This window comes from Pectinophora gossypiella, chromosome 29 (genome assembly GCF_024362695.1).
Source record: "Pectinophora gossypiella chromosome 29, ilPecGoss1.1, whole genome shotgun sequence".
NCBI lineage: Eukaryota > Metazoa > Arthropoda > Insecta > Lepidoptera > Gelechiidae > Pectinophora > Pectinophora gossypiella.
Window position 1 is genome coordinate 2,250,103 of NC_065432.1, and position 15,538 is coordinate 2,265,640.

General features: G+C 36.8%; 2 protein-coding genes across 2 annotated transcripts in view; one reads left to right on the forward strand and one right to left on the reverse strand.

Moving 5' to 3' along the window:
- The window catches only part of LOC126379674 (uncharacterized), a 52,574-nt gene extending 48,261 nt beyond the window's left edge, over positions 1-4,313 (reverse strand). Inside the window, exons 1-2 of the mRNA XM_050028491.1 lie at positions 3,850-4,313; positions 534-662 (exon numbers count right to left, since the gene is read on the reverse strand). Of these exons, the coding sequence (XP_049884448.1) occupies positions 534-662; positions 3,850-4,164 (444 nt within the window). The 5' untranslated portion in view covers positions 4,165-4,313. The remainder of the gene's footprint in view (positions 1-533; positions 663-3,849) is intronic.
- A 629-nt stretch (positions 4,314-4,942) lies between these two features.
- LOC126379618 (uncharacterized) lies at positions 4,943-11,993 on the forward strand. Its single transcript, XM_050028447.1, has 4 exons — positions 4,943-5,467; positions 6,330-6,420; positions 7,942-8,060; positions 11,255-11,993. The coding sequence occupies exons 1-4, from the start codon at positions 5,326-5,328 to the stop codon at positions 11,422-11,424; spliced, it is 522 nt and encodes a 173-aa protein (XP_049884404.1). The 5' UTR covers positions 4,943-5,325; the 3' UTR covers positions 11,425-11,993.
- Positions 11,994-15,538: the final 3,545 nt, after the last annotated feature.

Genomic DNA, 15,538 nt, shown 5'->3' on the forward strand with positions numbered 1-15,538 from the left:
GATCATGAATGATCAATTCCACGATCTGCGGGCTTATCACCGTAAGCGCGCGACTCTTTCTCGCCGCGACAGAGATCGTCTGTCTCTTTCTGTGCAGTACTGTGAGAGAGTGACGGGCGACGTATGTCGAGGCGAGAAAGAGTCGCGCGCTTACGGTGCTAAGCCCGCTGGCCACGACATATACATATTAATATTAGTGACCGTACGTTTTAACTAACTAACTTTAGTAAACTAGTTGGAAACAGGTACAACAAGCGATAAGCTAGTTTTAATCCAGATGCAATTTATAACATAACATAACATAAATAGCCTATATACGTCCCACTGCTGGGCACAGGCCTCCTCTCAATCAACCGGAGAGGGTATGGAGCATACTCCACCACGCTGCTCCACTGTGGGTGAGATGCAATTTATAATGATTATGTACCCCCTTACCGCGTAAGTGCGAGCGAGAAGGCAAACAATTCGCGCGCGCTCCCTCTCACTCTTTAGGGACATATGTATAATAATAATAGGGATGTTGGAATACTTACCTCCTTCCCTTTAGCGATGGGGCGGCGCCTCGGCACCCGCTGGGGGCGCTGAGGGCGCCGCGCGCGGCCCCCGCGGGCCCCCGACCAGGACGACGATGACGAACCGCTGCCTGAGCCGCGGTGCCCCATCTGATGGACAGATCGATTAGGACTTGTGAGAAACTCAACAAGAAAAATTGTTTACGTATTTCTAACATAATTAGCCTGCGTGTTCCAGCGGTTAGAGCCTATCGGGAATCGAACTCGGACCTCCGGGTCGTGAGCTTAACGCTCAAACCACTGGACATCAGTTTCTTTGATTTTTTTATTGAAAATCTGTCATTTAGCACCTTTAAGAATGTTAGAATGATACAAGATACAATGTATAAGAATGTATAATTTTCCTTCAAATCTGACTGTCTTGCAATCTTTAAGGGCCAATTACTTTGTTTTTCTATTAAGGGTACTTTTTTAGGATGTTTTTAAAAGTCTATTAAATGGAGCAGTATTCAGAAATAATTTCAAAGTCCATAACTACCTCATATTTTGTTTTTATTCTTATTTTTAACGAGAATTTGAACACCCTGAGTGGTCATGCCAGCTTCATAGGTGCTTTCGTGTACCTATCCCTTAGGCAAAGGATTGGTCAACCAGATAATATAAGCTAAAAGCCTTACATGACAGTGGATCAGCCAACCAGCAATTGACTTCTCCATTGCCAAGGGAAATCACAAGCGAAAAACACTTCTTATCATGTCTGAATCCTGTTGTATTGTACGTGTGGCGATTTGGCAATCCCACATGAAAAATATGGAATTCCAAATCTGTCCTTTGTCTGGAATAACTGGAATTCCATTATACAACATGTGTCCTCACATTTTATATTTGTTTGTATAAAATAATATATTAGAATTGTTAAAATAAACATATAGGATATATTTTACAATGTACAAATAGTAAGAATAAAATATACATAGTTTTATATAATTAAACAATATGGTAAAAGTTATTGTAAAACATCAAAATTATAAAGTAAAAAAATCTATGTTACACCACTGTCGAATGTGCATGACGCTTTGTATGCTACGTAGAACACTCGCGCTTTACTCTTCTAGTTGTTCTCTTGCTTTCCTTCTGTACTTTTGCCTATTGTGCCGTGTCTTGTATCGTGTGCAATAAACTTTTAGTGTGTGATCGTTATAACGGAATTTTATTTCAACCGCCGTCAACGTCGCAATATATTACCGAGTACCTACTCTAACCCTAAATACGTATTAATTATTTATTGAATGTATGGTATTGTATGTATTGTTAGAAATCTTCTCAGATTCCAGGTTAAAAATAATGTGGAGTAAGATTTTCGCTGGTGGTAGACCTGTGTTTATCGATGGAAAGAAGAGGTGATAGTTATCAAACAAAAATTTGTTACGACAATTTTGATACTATAATTATAAACATGAAATAGTGATTCACTCTGGCGAACTAATCAATACCCAGAGATTGCATAGACAAGAGACATTACAAGGAGGCAATAAGGGACAATCCAGGCTACATTCCTCAAAAACAATGTAGATGGCGCTGTACAGAGTTAACATTAATTACTTTTTTATTTTTATTTTATTTATATAAGGAAAACGGTGCTAATTCCTGTAAATACCATCTAATTTTATTTTAAGTTATATCTGTCATTTTCTTATCCGCCGAAAAGGAAAGGGACGGGTAATCGACAAGCATAAAATTTCTGGAACACACGTCAATTTTAAGCACAAATCTAAACCAACCGTCTAAAAATTTTACATCAGTCAATAACCCGACACGTTCATTTACTAATTCTTCCTAAAATTAAGAGCTGTGAATCATCCGTCCCTTTCCTTTTCAACGGATATGAAAATGACAGATATAACTTAAAATAAAATTAGACGGTGTCTCCAGGAATCGGGGCCATTATACAGCTTAAAATAACACATTTATCACACACTTAAGGTAGTACAGAAGCCAATTAAGTTTTCACCAAGAACTAATGCATGCACTTGGGTATACAAAAAGAAGTAAAAATAAAACACATATAGGTAGGATGATTAAAAGAGAATACGAATTTAGACATAATAGTAATAATATTAATGAATACAGAATATCTTTGAGTACTTACTCTTGTTTACATATAAGTAACTTGTAATGTATTTATTTTTGTTAACTCTGTTGGTGACCATAAATAAATAAATAAATAGTATGTACTTATTTTAATTCAATTTAAATAGATTTTTTTTTTAATTGAGCTCTTTCTTTTATTCCATTTTTTTTTTCTTTCATTGTTTTTTTTTTTAAATTTAAGGTGGAAAATATCAATTTCATTAATCTTGGTATTATATAAATGACAAGCATTACCTATTTTCTCATTGCTCAGGTACAGTCATGAGCAATATAATGTACCCACTTTAGGACTCTGTCGCACTAACATATTTGACATTTACTGAGACTTACAGTTCAATTTGTCAAAAAAGTTAATGTGACATGGTACCAAAGTGAATACATATTAATGCTCATGACCGTACATAATTATTCAAAAGTGTGTAATGGCAGACGCATTTTTTTTTCTTGGTTTAAACTACAATCAGTCCTCTAGACTATAAGCAGTTTCGTTGAGTAGATAAGTGACGTGTCAGGAGCTACAACCAGTGTCACACCCTCTTACTTTACACAACATGGCTTCTCTTCAGTCATTTCACCATATGTACGAGGTCTATAAACTCTGATGCGAGGGGATTCGGATGATCGGCTAGTCACTCTAGTTTCTTTTGGTAATTCTTGGCAGAGACATATATGAAAATAATTGTTAATTGATATTTGAATCAGACATCAAGTTATGAAATTATGTTGCTACCTATATTGCTTCTCTTTATTTTGATCAGAATAATGGAGGTGAAAGATGTGTTGTTGTAATAATAAGGGTCATTATTTATACCCAAAAACAGAGATAAAAGATGCAAATGTCTGTTATCCATGAAATTAGAAGGATAAATGAAGGCAAATCTGTACAACGCCATCTATATTGTTTTTGGGAAACATAGCCTGGAAAGTGCCTCATCCACAAAATTATGTACTGCCAAAAAGTAGTGAAGTGACATTCTAATGTCCATTCTTATAAGCCTACAATTGGACTTGACAGAAGTCCAAAATACGCGTAAATAGCGAGTGCGAAAGGTCAATGACACGACACGCCGCAATCACTAACTAATTACGAGTGCAGGTAAATATTTTCATTACAGACAGATCGAAAGATTGGCGTGGGAAAACGTGGTAAGAAAGCGATTCGGTGGTGGTAGGGTTGGAAACTTACCGCGATCCACTCGAAGGGCACTTCGAAGCGCGATGCGAAGTCTGGCTGTGCTTCTCCGTCAGCTAAGCCGGCAAGGAGACCCAGTTCGGCGCTCAGGTCTGCGAGCTCGGCTCCTATACGATCAGCGCGATCCGCGTCCCCGAGTTCATCCTTCAAAATATCCCCGATCTCGTCCGAGACAGCAGCCACCGCCGATGCGACCTCATCCGAAGCCGCACCTTCTTTCCCCATCGCTTCACCACCACCGGCGAGTAACTCGCAATCCTCGGAAATTCCCTCACTGCGCCCTGAACATTTCTCAATAGAAAACATCATGTGCCAACCGAATATCACAACGAAAACGACCAACGATACATCTAAAGTCACAAGATCCTTTCTAGATCACTCGTCAAGCGAATATACAAATGCAAGGAGGCGAGAAATCATTTTTTCCTCGGCACCCGATATGAACCCGAAGTTTTTGACAATACCAATATGGCGACGGTATTTTTAGGCATTTATGACTATTATGACCAGTGGCGACTGGATAAAATGACAATATCGTTTATGGCAACCCTGGTATAATTCTCCCAAAGTAAACAAAACATTTGTCATTTCAATTTTGCATTCAATTTAAATATTTTTAATTTAGTTGGATTTCTTATTTCAAAAAAATTCATAGGTTATGGATTTGTTTATTGCATAGTTTATTGTCCAATTTTTGTACAATATTTTATTAAACCTCGAAGTTTACTTGGTATTCTGCAGATATGGTTATGTTTGTTATTTAAAAAGTATAAAATTAATGCATTAATTTCGTAGATTTGAGATAGAAGATAATAGCAATCACAGTTAGCCATAAAATTAAATAAAGTTATTTTTGAATGAAATAATCACAAGGCTAATTTAATTAATAAATGCCTTATCTTTCTATTTACGCTACCAGTGTCATCTACCGGCCAAAAACGCCAACATTATAATTAAAAATATTTTTTAATATAGCGACACTAAATTGCTGTCAAGGTTCGGTTAAATTACACTCTACTCACGCTTTTTGATGTGCGTGAAAGGGAAAGCTCTCTACATTGTCGGCTTGTTTTGTTTTCGTGATAAAGTTTGTTTTTGTAATAATTGGGCGAACTAGACGTCAATATGACGTTTATGTGCGGATTCTGCGCGTATGGAGGTTATGTTCGCATCTAATTATAATTTGTATATAAAAAAGTAGTGATGCAGGTAAAATACCGCAGTGCGATGCACGTCGAAAACCTCATGAACTAACTCATTAATTAGCTCAGCTACAAAAACACACGCCTTAATTTAATTTGTGCCTAATTAGCAGCTGTACTTTGTAAAAACTTAAGTATTCTATGAAATTTCGGCTTGAAGTGTAAAATAATAATAAACATATGTAATGATTAATGAAGTCCGAGATTGAGGTAAATACCTATTTAGAGTGAAATTAGTGAGCTAATATTGAAGTGAAAATAAATAAATATGGCAGTGCAAAACAAAGTGCTTTATGCCTTTCGGGGTTGGATAGCTTTTGTCGCTTTTATGGACTTGGGAACTGCAGGCCGGTCCTATATTGAGAGGCGGTCGTTTTTGAGCAATAATGGAGAAAATGAACACATGGATGGTAACTGTTTTTAATGTATTCAGCCTATAATTTTTACATAATCCAATTAGATGCTTAGATAGAATCCTGTAAGTGTTTGTTATGTTTAAAATATATAGTTTTTTTTTAGTTTTATTCTCTGATATTTTTTGGTGTGCATCTGCAATCATATGTTTTTATTTTATTTTTATAAGCAGATTTGTTATGAGTAAAATTCAATAAAATAAACATATAATGTTCTTATAGTAAAACTTTGGTTTCTGATCTCACTGATGAGCAAATATACCTAGGTGTTTGTTTTGTTTGTAAATTGTTTAGTTTTAAAAGAAAAGAAATAAAATAGTAAATTATATTAAAGTGTTTTTTAGTTTTTAATTCTTTAGTTTTAATTTTCAATATTTTTTTTAATGTATATCTGCAGTCAGTATCTCTTTTATTTCTATGAGCAGATTTTTTTATGAGTAAAATTCCTTAAAATAAATAAAGTTCTTATAATAAAACTTTGACTTCTGATCTCACTTATGAGCAAATATACCTAAGTATATTTGCTTAGGTGTTTGTTTTGTTTGTAAATTACTTAATTTTTTTTTTTTAATGTATATCTGCATTCAATATCTCTTTTTTTTTCTATGAGCAGATTTTTTATGAGTAAAATTCCATAAAATGAATAAAAAAATATAAAATATAATTAAAGATTAATTTTCTTAAATAGAATAAAAAAAAAATGAAGAAAGTTGAAGAAGAAGTAATATTCTTATTTATTCCTTATTCAGCTTTACCCCACTGTTTCCGGCCAAGTAGTTAATGCCATCTGCAAATCTATAATAAGTCACACCAAAAAAAAAAAATACTGCTGGTTGTTTAATATTGTTTATCTTCACAGGAGACTTCACAATATCCCGTATGGTTGGAATGTATTCGGTGCTCAAAGCCCTTGCACTCATTCATTGTACGCTCTACATACATTACAGACCGTAAGTATCAAAGATAAAAAAAAAATTATAATAGAAAAAAAATAATGATTGCAAATAAGTGGTTAAGACTAAAAAGCAAAAAAATATTTATTCAGCATAAAGATAATCACTAGGTAAAGGTATATATTATATAAGCATATGATAGATAGATAGATAGATATAGCCTTTATTATGGACTTATTGTAACAAATTTTTTTTTTTTTTTTAGCTTATACATATATACTATAAGCGTATGAGTTGGGTTTATATTAGTCTTATAACATAATAAGCTTAAAGCTTGTCCCACTGCTGGGCGCAGGTCTCCCTTTTTTTTTTAACGTTGGGAAATGCATTACGCATACCACGCCGCCCGGGGGGTGCGACATGGTTATGTGGGACTCCCCGGGTGTCGCCACCCGGTATACCCACTAAAACCCAACGGTGTTCCTCCTTGCCGTCGTGTGGCGGGGATACGGGAACGCAATTGCACACAACCGCGTCCCCGCCGGCGGATGCCCTTTGGGGCCCAGCGCCCATGGGAGCGCGTCAAGCGCCTCCCCCTCCGCCGAGGGCTGCCCGGAACACTTGGGGAGCCCTACAGCGCGGGACCTATGTTGTGGACGGCGGTCCCCCGACCACCGTCCACAGGTCCCCGTCAAGGCGGCGCTTGGTCGATTGCGACCAAGTACGCCCGTCGCCGCCTTCCCGGTCGCCTGCGGCGAATCGGGAGCGAGTCGACAGAGTCTTCCCGCTCCCTCTCCGCCGCTTCCTTCGCGGACGTGACTATCAAGACAATCAAACCCTCAATCAAGGGGGTATCGAGCATACTCCACTACGCTGCTCTGCGGATGGTGAATGTGAAGGTGTCACTGTTTAGGATCATTATTATACCTTGTTTTAATTGTCTACAAATTTTAGTTATACTGGGAAAATTCGGTGGCCGTAAACTAATCAAAAAAAAAATGCATTTTAAGGGACTGAGGGGTGCCACTTTGAGATCTCGAACCACCTAAATATTTTGCTAGGGCTGCCACTTATGAGAATTTTTTTTAAGACAAACTTCATCATCCTTATAATTATGAAGGTTAATATTTTATTTTATTGTATACTTTATATTTTTTTGTTTTTACTTTTTATTTTAATTTTAATTTATTCTGTATATATATATTTTTTTGTATTTTTCCATAACTATGGCTTTATTGGCTGAAATAAATGAGTATTATTATTTATTATCAGCCCATTAACGTCCCCACTGCTGGGGCACGGGCCTTCCCCATGGATGGATAGGGAGATCGAGCCTTAAACCACCACGCGGGCCCAGTGCGGATTGATAGTTATTAACGACTGCTAACGCAGCCGGGACCAACGGCTTAACGTGCCTTCCGAAGCACGGAGGAGCTCGAGATGAAAACTTTTTTTTGTGGCCTTTGCGAAAGTTGCTTTACTTCAACAATCGCAGACCGAGCGCGTTAACCGCTGCGCCACCGAGCTCCTCAAGCTCCTCCAGACAAACTTAATCATCTGTAATTCTTGTCTTTACAGGGTGGTCTCCATGGGGTACTGGTCCCTGACTTTGACCATAATCCTCTACTTCACGGAGGCTTTCTACTACCACTCCACTAACCTCAACTTCTATGTGGTGTTCCCTTGTATATTGAACAGTGAGTATTGGGTACTTGACCGGGTCAAAGATAAATTATGAAATGCTAATCTAGAAATGAAAAAGATGAAAAAATCATGATAGATAGATAGATAGATAGAATCTTTATTTAGGTTTAAGACGTTACATAAATTTCTTAATATTAAAATTTTAACATACTTATACGAAATGTAAGACTTAAAACTAAAAAGGGTACTAGCTCGGCTAATGTCGTATCGACCCACATGAGGGGCAATACGACGCCGATTTAGAGCCAGACCCCTAAAAAATAATACAAAAAACTTAAACTAATAACAAATCGATTATCAGCAACAGACTCTGTGCTATTAAAGTAAAAACATTATGCGTACTGTTCATATACCTTACTTAAGTAATTAAGTAGGTAATGCGATAATAATGGAATGGAATTCTATCTTTGAATTCTATAGTCTCTGCGCTTACCCCGGTGGGAAACAACATTTTTTATTTCAAAAAATAAAAATTCAAATTCAAATAATTTTATTGTTAAGCTATAAATTTTTAAGAAGGTCGAAAATAGTAATACATTAGTTTCATTGCAGCTACACCTAATTAGGTGTACAATATTAGAATTCGTGCATACGGACAAATGACAATAAGGAAGCAAACTGCAATAACCATAATTAATAAACGTCAACTACACATAATACAATTTCAATACACAGTTGATACGCATGTCAATAAATTAAATTAAATAACATTCTATGGTCATTCGATTTCTAGTTTCATAATTTGTAATGAAAAAGATTTAAATAGGTAAATGACAATGGGCACTTTTGTATGAAACTTGGTCCAAGAACCTCCACTGATGAGACTTATATGTAATGAAAGCTTATGCTTTCCCTATGATTCTGGCAAAGTTCTATCAGATTCTGTCCCGGGGTTCTTTTTTTATGGCCATGTTTGTCCTGGCTAAAAATGTGATAAAATACAGTGGGAGCTAAAATCAACTCAAGATTTGTTGCTGGATAACTAAGTCTACATAAATAATTATGTATCATATTGTATATCATTTTAAAGAGGATATTTTCCAGAATGCGAAACATAAAAAAAAACAAAAAAAAATCTTTATGTCAGCGAATTATAGTCAATTTATATCTGCAGCGCCATTGTTCCTCTGTAGCTAAGTTCAAGTTTCATGCCTTTTACCCCTTCCAAAAGTATCTTACCGTTTTTTTTTTATATTGCTTCCGGAATTTGATCTGAGTGATAATAACAAGAAAAATAAATAGACACCTCTCCGATAGAGACCGCCTAAGCTATTGCCTATTGCAAGAAATCGTCATTATTAGCAAGTCATTACGGTATTGCATATAAGCTTATCAGCAACTTGGAACTTGGTCCAAGAACCTCCACTGGTGAGACTTGCATGTAATGATAGCTTGTCCTATGATTCTAGCAAAGTTCTATCAAACTCTGTCCTAGGGTTTTTTACGGCCATGTTTGTCCTGAATGTACAGTAGTGGACTGCAAAATCACCTCAGGATTTGTTGTCGAAAAACTATTTAACTAAGTCTATATACATAATTATATATCATAATGTATATCAATTTTAAAGGGGAAGGTTATCAGAATCAGAAACACAAATAAAAAAAAATGCATTATGTAAACGACTTTTAGCCAACTCACGTCCGTAGCACCATTTTTCTCAGCAGCTACGTACGAGTTTCGCGCCTTCCAACCTTTCCAAAGGAGCCCAATCAGTTTTTCCTTCTTCTGATATTACATTCTTAACCTGACAAGTGACAACAACAAGAAATAAAATAGATACCATTCCGATAGAGGCCGCGTAAGCTATGGACCTATTGCAAGATAACGTACTCAAAGGCTAGTCATTATAATAGGACAAGTATAAGCTATCATTACATGCAAGTCTCACCAGTGGAGGTTCTTGGACCAAGTTCCAAGTTGCTGATAAGCTTATGATGTGATCCAGCCGATTTCGGCTACGGCGACTGCTTCAACTCCGACGTTCATGTGCTCGCATGTGGCTTATATAGCCAATCTTATTGGAAAAGATCCTCGCACATAGTGGGCATGTGAGTACACCATTTAAATATGCATAATTGATCGCCGTACGCGGTCGGGCTTTCAATTCATCGCGCTTGGCGTCAAGCTCTAAGCGCCGTCAAGCCGATAAGCTTATATGCAATACCGTAATTACTTGCTAATGATGACGATTTCTTGCAATAGGCAATAGCTTAGGCGGTCTCTATCGGAGAGGTGTCTATTTATTTTTCTTGTTATTATCACTCAGATCAAATTCCGGAAGCAATATAAAAAAAAAACGGTAAGATACTTTTGGAAGGGGTAAAAGGCATGAAACTTGAACTTAGCTACCGAGAAACAATGGCGCTGCAGATGTAAATTGACTATAATTCGCTTACATAAAGACTTTTTTTTGGTTTTTTTTATGTTTCGGATTCTGGAAAAGATCCTCTTTAAAATGATTTACAATATGATACATAATTATTTATGTAGACTTAGTTATCCAGCAACAAATCTTGAGTCGATTTTAGCTCCCACTGTATTTTATCACATTTTTAGCCAGGACAAACATGGCCGTAAAAAAGAACCCCGGGACAGAATCTGATAGAACTTTGCCAGAATCATAGGGAAAGCATAAGCTTTCATAACATATAAGTCTCATCAGTGGAGGTTCTTGGACCAGATTCGCCCATTCTCCTTTCGGTGGTCGTAAATTAAACGATAAGTTTTGTATTTTAAGGGGCTGTGCGGTGCCACTTTGACGTTTCGCACCACCTAAATATTTAGCCATGGCCGCCACTGTATTTGTTCTTCTTCTATCGTGTGGGTTGTGAGGTGGAGTACCAACCTCATCAAACCTGGTGTCAGGGTTACTATTGAGCCGGCAAAGGCCCCTGACATGGCTCATGTAACGACTACTTACTTACATCAGTAAGTAGTAACCGGGACCAACGGCTTAACGTGCCTTCCGAAGCACGGATCATCTTACTTTCGGACAATCAGGTGATCAGCCTGTAATGTCCTAACCAAACTAGGGACCACAAAGTAATTTTCGTGATATGTCCCCACCGGGAATCGAACCCGGGACCTCCGGATCGTGAACCCAACGCTCAACCACTAGACCACGGAACACTGACTACTGTATTTGTTTATAGGATGTCAGTGCCTCAAATGTTCATATTTTTCCAGTTATAACCCTCCTGGGGCTAATCTACCTACCAGGGAAGCTGAAGATTTGGGGAACAGTCCCTGGCACATCCGGCATGACCATAGAGGTGGAAGACGAAAACACTCAGATCCTCAGACAAATGGGGAATTTCCGACGAAGAAAGCCAGGACACAAGAATAAGCATGTTTGATTGTGCAACGCAACAAAGGTATATCTGGCTGTGTAGGTTCGTGCCCTTAAAAATAGATTAAAAAAAACTGGAGCTTCAAGTTGCTGCTACTCGAAGGTAGATGGCGTTAGTGTACTGACATCTGTCGGTGTAAAGTGGAACTAGAGATTGACCAAGTAAAATGTATATTTGAATGAAAGCACTTTGTGTGTTGTAGTTATTAGACGGTAGATGGCATATTTTGGGTTCTACTGCCATCTATTAGGTCGAATTTGAAATTTGAATTATCGGTATAATTGTCTATAAATCTCCGTTTAATAAAACAGTGGAACAACCAAGCGATTAAAATGAAACCCTTAATGGTTATTTATAAAAATAGAACCATTTGACAGTTACTTCTATTCGGTTGAAAAACTTCCAACTTAATATCAACAGATGGCGTTACTTTGACAACTGTAAGTGGCGCCATCTGTTATATAAAGGAGTAACTAAAATTAGACTTAAAAACCGCAATAACCCATTTTTAGAGGTAAAGTCATATAATGGAAAGAAAATATGTAGAATATAGAATTTAAAGGGATATTTATTTATCTTGACCCCTTTTATTTTGTCCTTTTTAACCAAAAACAAATGCCCCTTACATTCCGACCCCAATCTAATAATAGACATCAAAACTTCCGTCCTATTCATTAACCATCCTAAATTCATACCATAAACAATCAAATCCCCATTTCTTATCCTTTCCTACAAATAATGCTCAATATCGTATCCGGTATGGCTTTACCACTTCCAATAACCATACACACTGTAGTCTATAGCAATTAAAGAAATAGGTGGCCTTGTCGCTATAAGCGATCTTCCATGCAATCTTCCTAATTCGATCGAGAATATTCGAGATTACTAATATTTTTCGTGCGATTGTCTTTCGTAAGAATAATTGTAAATTATACAAGACACTGCAATCCTATTAAAAATTATAAGCACGCTTTAAGGCGATTTGATACTTACGTAGTTGCAAGAAGGGTGAAAGTAGTTTGAAATGTTTGATAGTTTTTTAAGACGTTTTGGTATTAAGACTAACTGCAGCCAATCACAATGAGGGTGTTTAATCTTTTAATTGCCATTGGTTGAATTGATTGTATGACGTGACTGAACGCTGCTGTGATTGGCTGAAAAATTGGCGGTAATTCGAAGTGACTTTTCCGTGACCTTTTTTTGAATGTGTGAGTGAGATAGTGATAGCTAGGATTTTTCTAAGCATTGAGCTATATCCAGCGAAAAAATATTTTTCGACTTTGTGTGGTGAAATGCTCTCTTTTACTATTCGTAGAAAAAAAAAAAACACCGCCTCAGCTGCACTCTAAATTCTACTCTATAAACTTAAGGATTTAAATGATTAGCGAAGATAAATCTATTTTCCCAAAGTGTTCATACTCGAACTGATTACAGACAGTGAAGATACCGTAATACACACAAATTTAATTTTATTTTAAGTGCCGATTTCAGCAGACACTTCCTAATTTTATTTTAAGTTATGCCTGACATTTTCATAAAAAAGAAACTGGTAATCGATAGGCTAAAAAACTTTGGAATTTTAAACAGTAATCTTAAAAACTCTCAACTAAGTTAAGTAGACAGCACACATCAAACGGTTTGCATACCAGCGAGATACCTTTTTGATTCGCCCGGGATTCATTCATTTACTCATTCTTTCCTTTTCGGCGGATAAGAAAATGACAGGTATAACTTAAAGTAAAATTAGGAGGTATCTGCAGGAATCGCGGCCAGTGTCCCATTGAACGATTCTCATCGGGATAAAAACTATAAGCTCAAATGTAGGCGGCAGCATTGTTGAGTGTTCCTAAAGTTTGACAGTTCTCCATACTGTCCAGTTAAAATTCGTGATATATTGCTATAAAATGTGGAGTAACGTGGAGTGTATCCTGTCTGAAGGATGAATTACGAATAAGAAAAGGCAATTTTGATTGAAAATAAGTTTATCTAAGTTTCCGTTTAAAATTGCCCTTTTCCATTTTTTTTGTTATGTTATAACACTGTGATTTTGCAGTTAAACGCTGCGCAAAGGGTTATAGTGTAAAAATTTCACCAAACAATATATTTGTTTACTAAAATAGTATGCGGAACTGTCAAAATTTAAGAACACTCAACAGTAGCGACTCCTGGTGGGAGAAATAGGCAGTTTTTATCCTCATTTGATAAGTGCCAATATGTATAAGATACATAAAACAGTGACAACATATACACAAATAAAGTATATTATATATACAGCATTTTATAGATAACCTCAGAGAAATTGTAGACGGGAAATGCTAAGAGCACGTTCCTCTCCGCCGAAGTAGTCATGAGCAATATCATGTCCCCACTTTAGAACTCTGTCGCACTATCATATTTGACATTCAATGAGACTTACGGTTTAATTTGTCAAAAAAGTTAATGTGACATTGTTTCAAAGTGTATAAATATTAGTTCTCGTGACCATGAAGGATTGGTTCGTGTTTTGTTTGTGTGACGGTTTGCGATGCGTTTGTTACGTGCGCGAACACCTGCGCGCAGGAGGGTCTGATGAGCGCTGCAGATAGCGCCATACTTGTTGCCAAGTTTTGGGCCGTTTAGGGTGGTATTAATAAACTAATCTCAGCTTCGAGACTGCCCTCAAGATCGTGTCAAAGTGACAGTTCTTATATAAAAACAGGGACTTGAGCATGATCTTGAGGGCAGTCTCAACTGAGATTAGTTTATTAATACCACCCAGTAAACATTAATAAACTAATCTCAGCTTCGAGACTGCACTCAAGATCATGTCAAAGTAACAACAGTTCTTATACAGGATGTTAGTGACATCGTAACGAAAACTTTGAGGGATGATTCAGGCCATGATTCTGAGTTGATATTAAGTGGAATTTCCTGTCGGAAAATTGGGTGTTAGTGACACCGTAACGAATACTGAGGCGGCTGATTTAGCTCATTATTCTGAGTTAATATCAACTGGAATTTTCGATCGCAAAAGTAAAGAATTAAAAAAGTAATAAAAAATATTTTAACTCTACTATTAAGATTTTAACTCAGAATCATGGTCTGAATCATCCCCCTTAGTATTCGTTACGATGTCACTAACACCCAGTATAAAAATAGAGACTTGAGCAGAATCTTGAGGGCAGTCTCAGCTGAGATTAGTTTATTAAATACCACCCTAAGTATTTAGTTTGCCATCGACACAATAAGAAGATTAAAGTTCTTGATATTTACTTGCGGTGTATTGCGATAAATACAAAACTGAACTATGTTTATGTACTATGTTTTGTTTTAAGGATAGTATTAATAATGTAAAGGTCAAGATACTTTGGAGTTACCAGAATTTTGCATCTTTTCGTCTCTCTTGTCTCGTGAGGTGGATTACGAACCTCATCAACCGTGGTGTCAGGGTTACTATTGAGCCGCCATAGGCCCCTGACGTGACTCATGTAACGACAACGTACTTACATCAGTAAGTAGTAACCGGGACCTACAGCTGGATGGAAGGTATTGTGCCTAGGTCACCTGGGTGTGATAAAGAGTCATCATTTATACCCAAAAACAAAGATAAAATATTCATATATCTGTTATCCATGGAATTAGGAGGTTAAACGAAGGAAAATCTGTACAGCGCCGTCATCTTTTAATCTAATTAATTTATTTGAACACAAAATTAACCATTTTACAAATAACATTCTCTCGCCAAACTGAGTTAAAATGGCCACATCGAAACAATTCATCTGAGAAAGCAATATTGCAATTTGACATTTGCGCATATAATAGTAAGTGCGCAACGCAAACAAATGTCAAATAGCAATATTGCTTTCTTAGATGAATTGCTTCGATGTGGCCATTTTAATCCCTCAGGTTGTTGATGAGTACCGTAACGTTTCGAAGAACGTAGTCTGGAAAGAGTCTCAACTGTGGTAATCAGAGATACTATACATCGCAAGTTGAACTAAGGACTCAGACCTCACCGAGCTTTGTGTTTGTGCTGCATATTGTGGTAACTTCAAAAGACCTTTTAGGCTAAGCTCAAGTGTGCTTGTAGTGAAACTAGACATTTGATAATTTTAATACTATTATACTGTGGGAAATATTA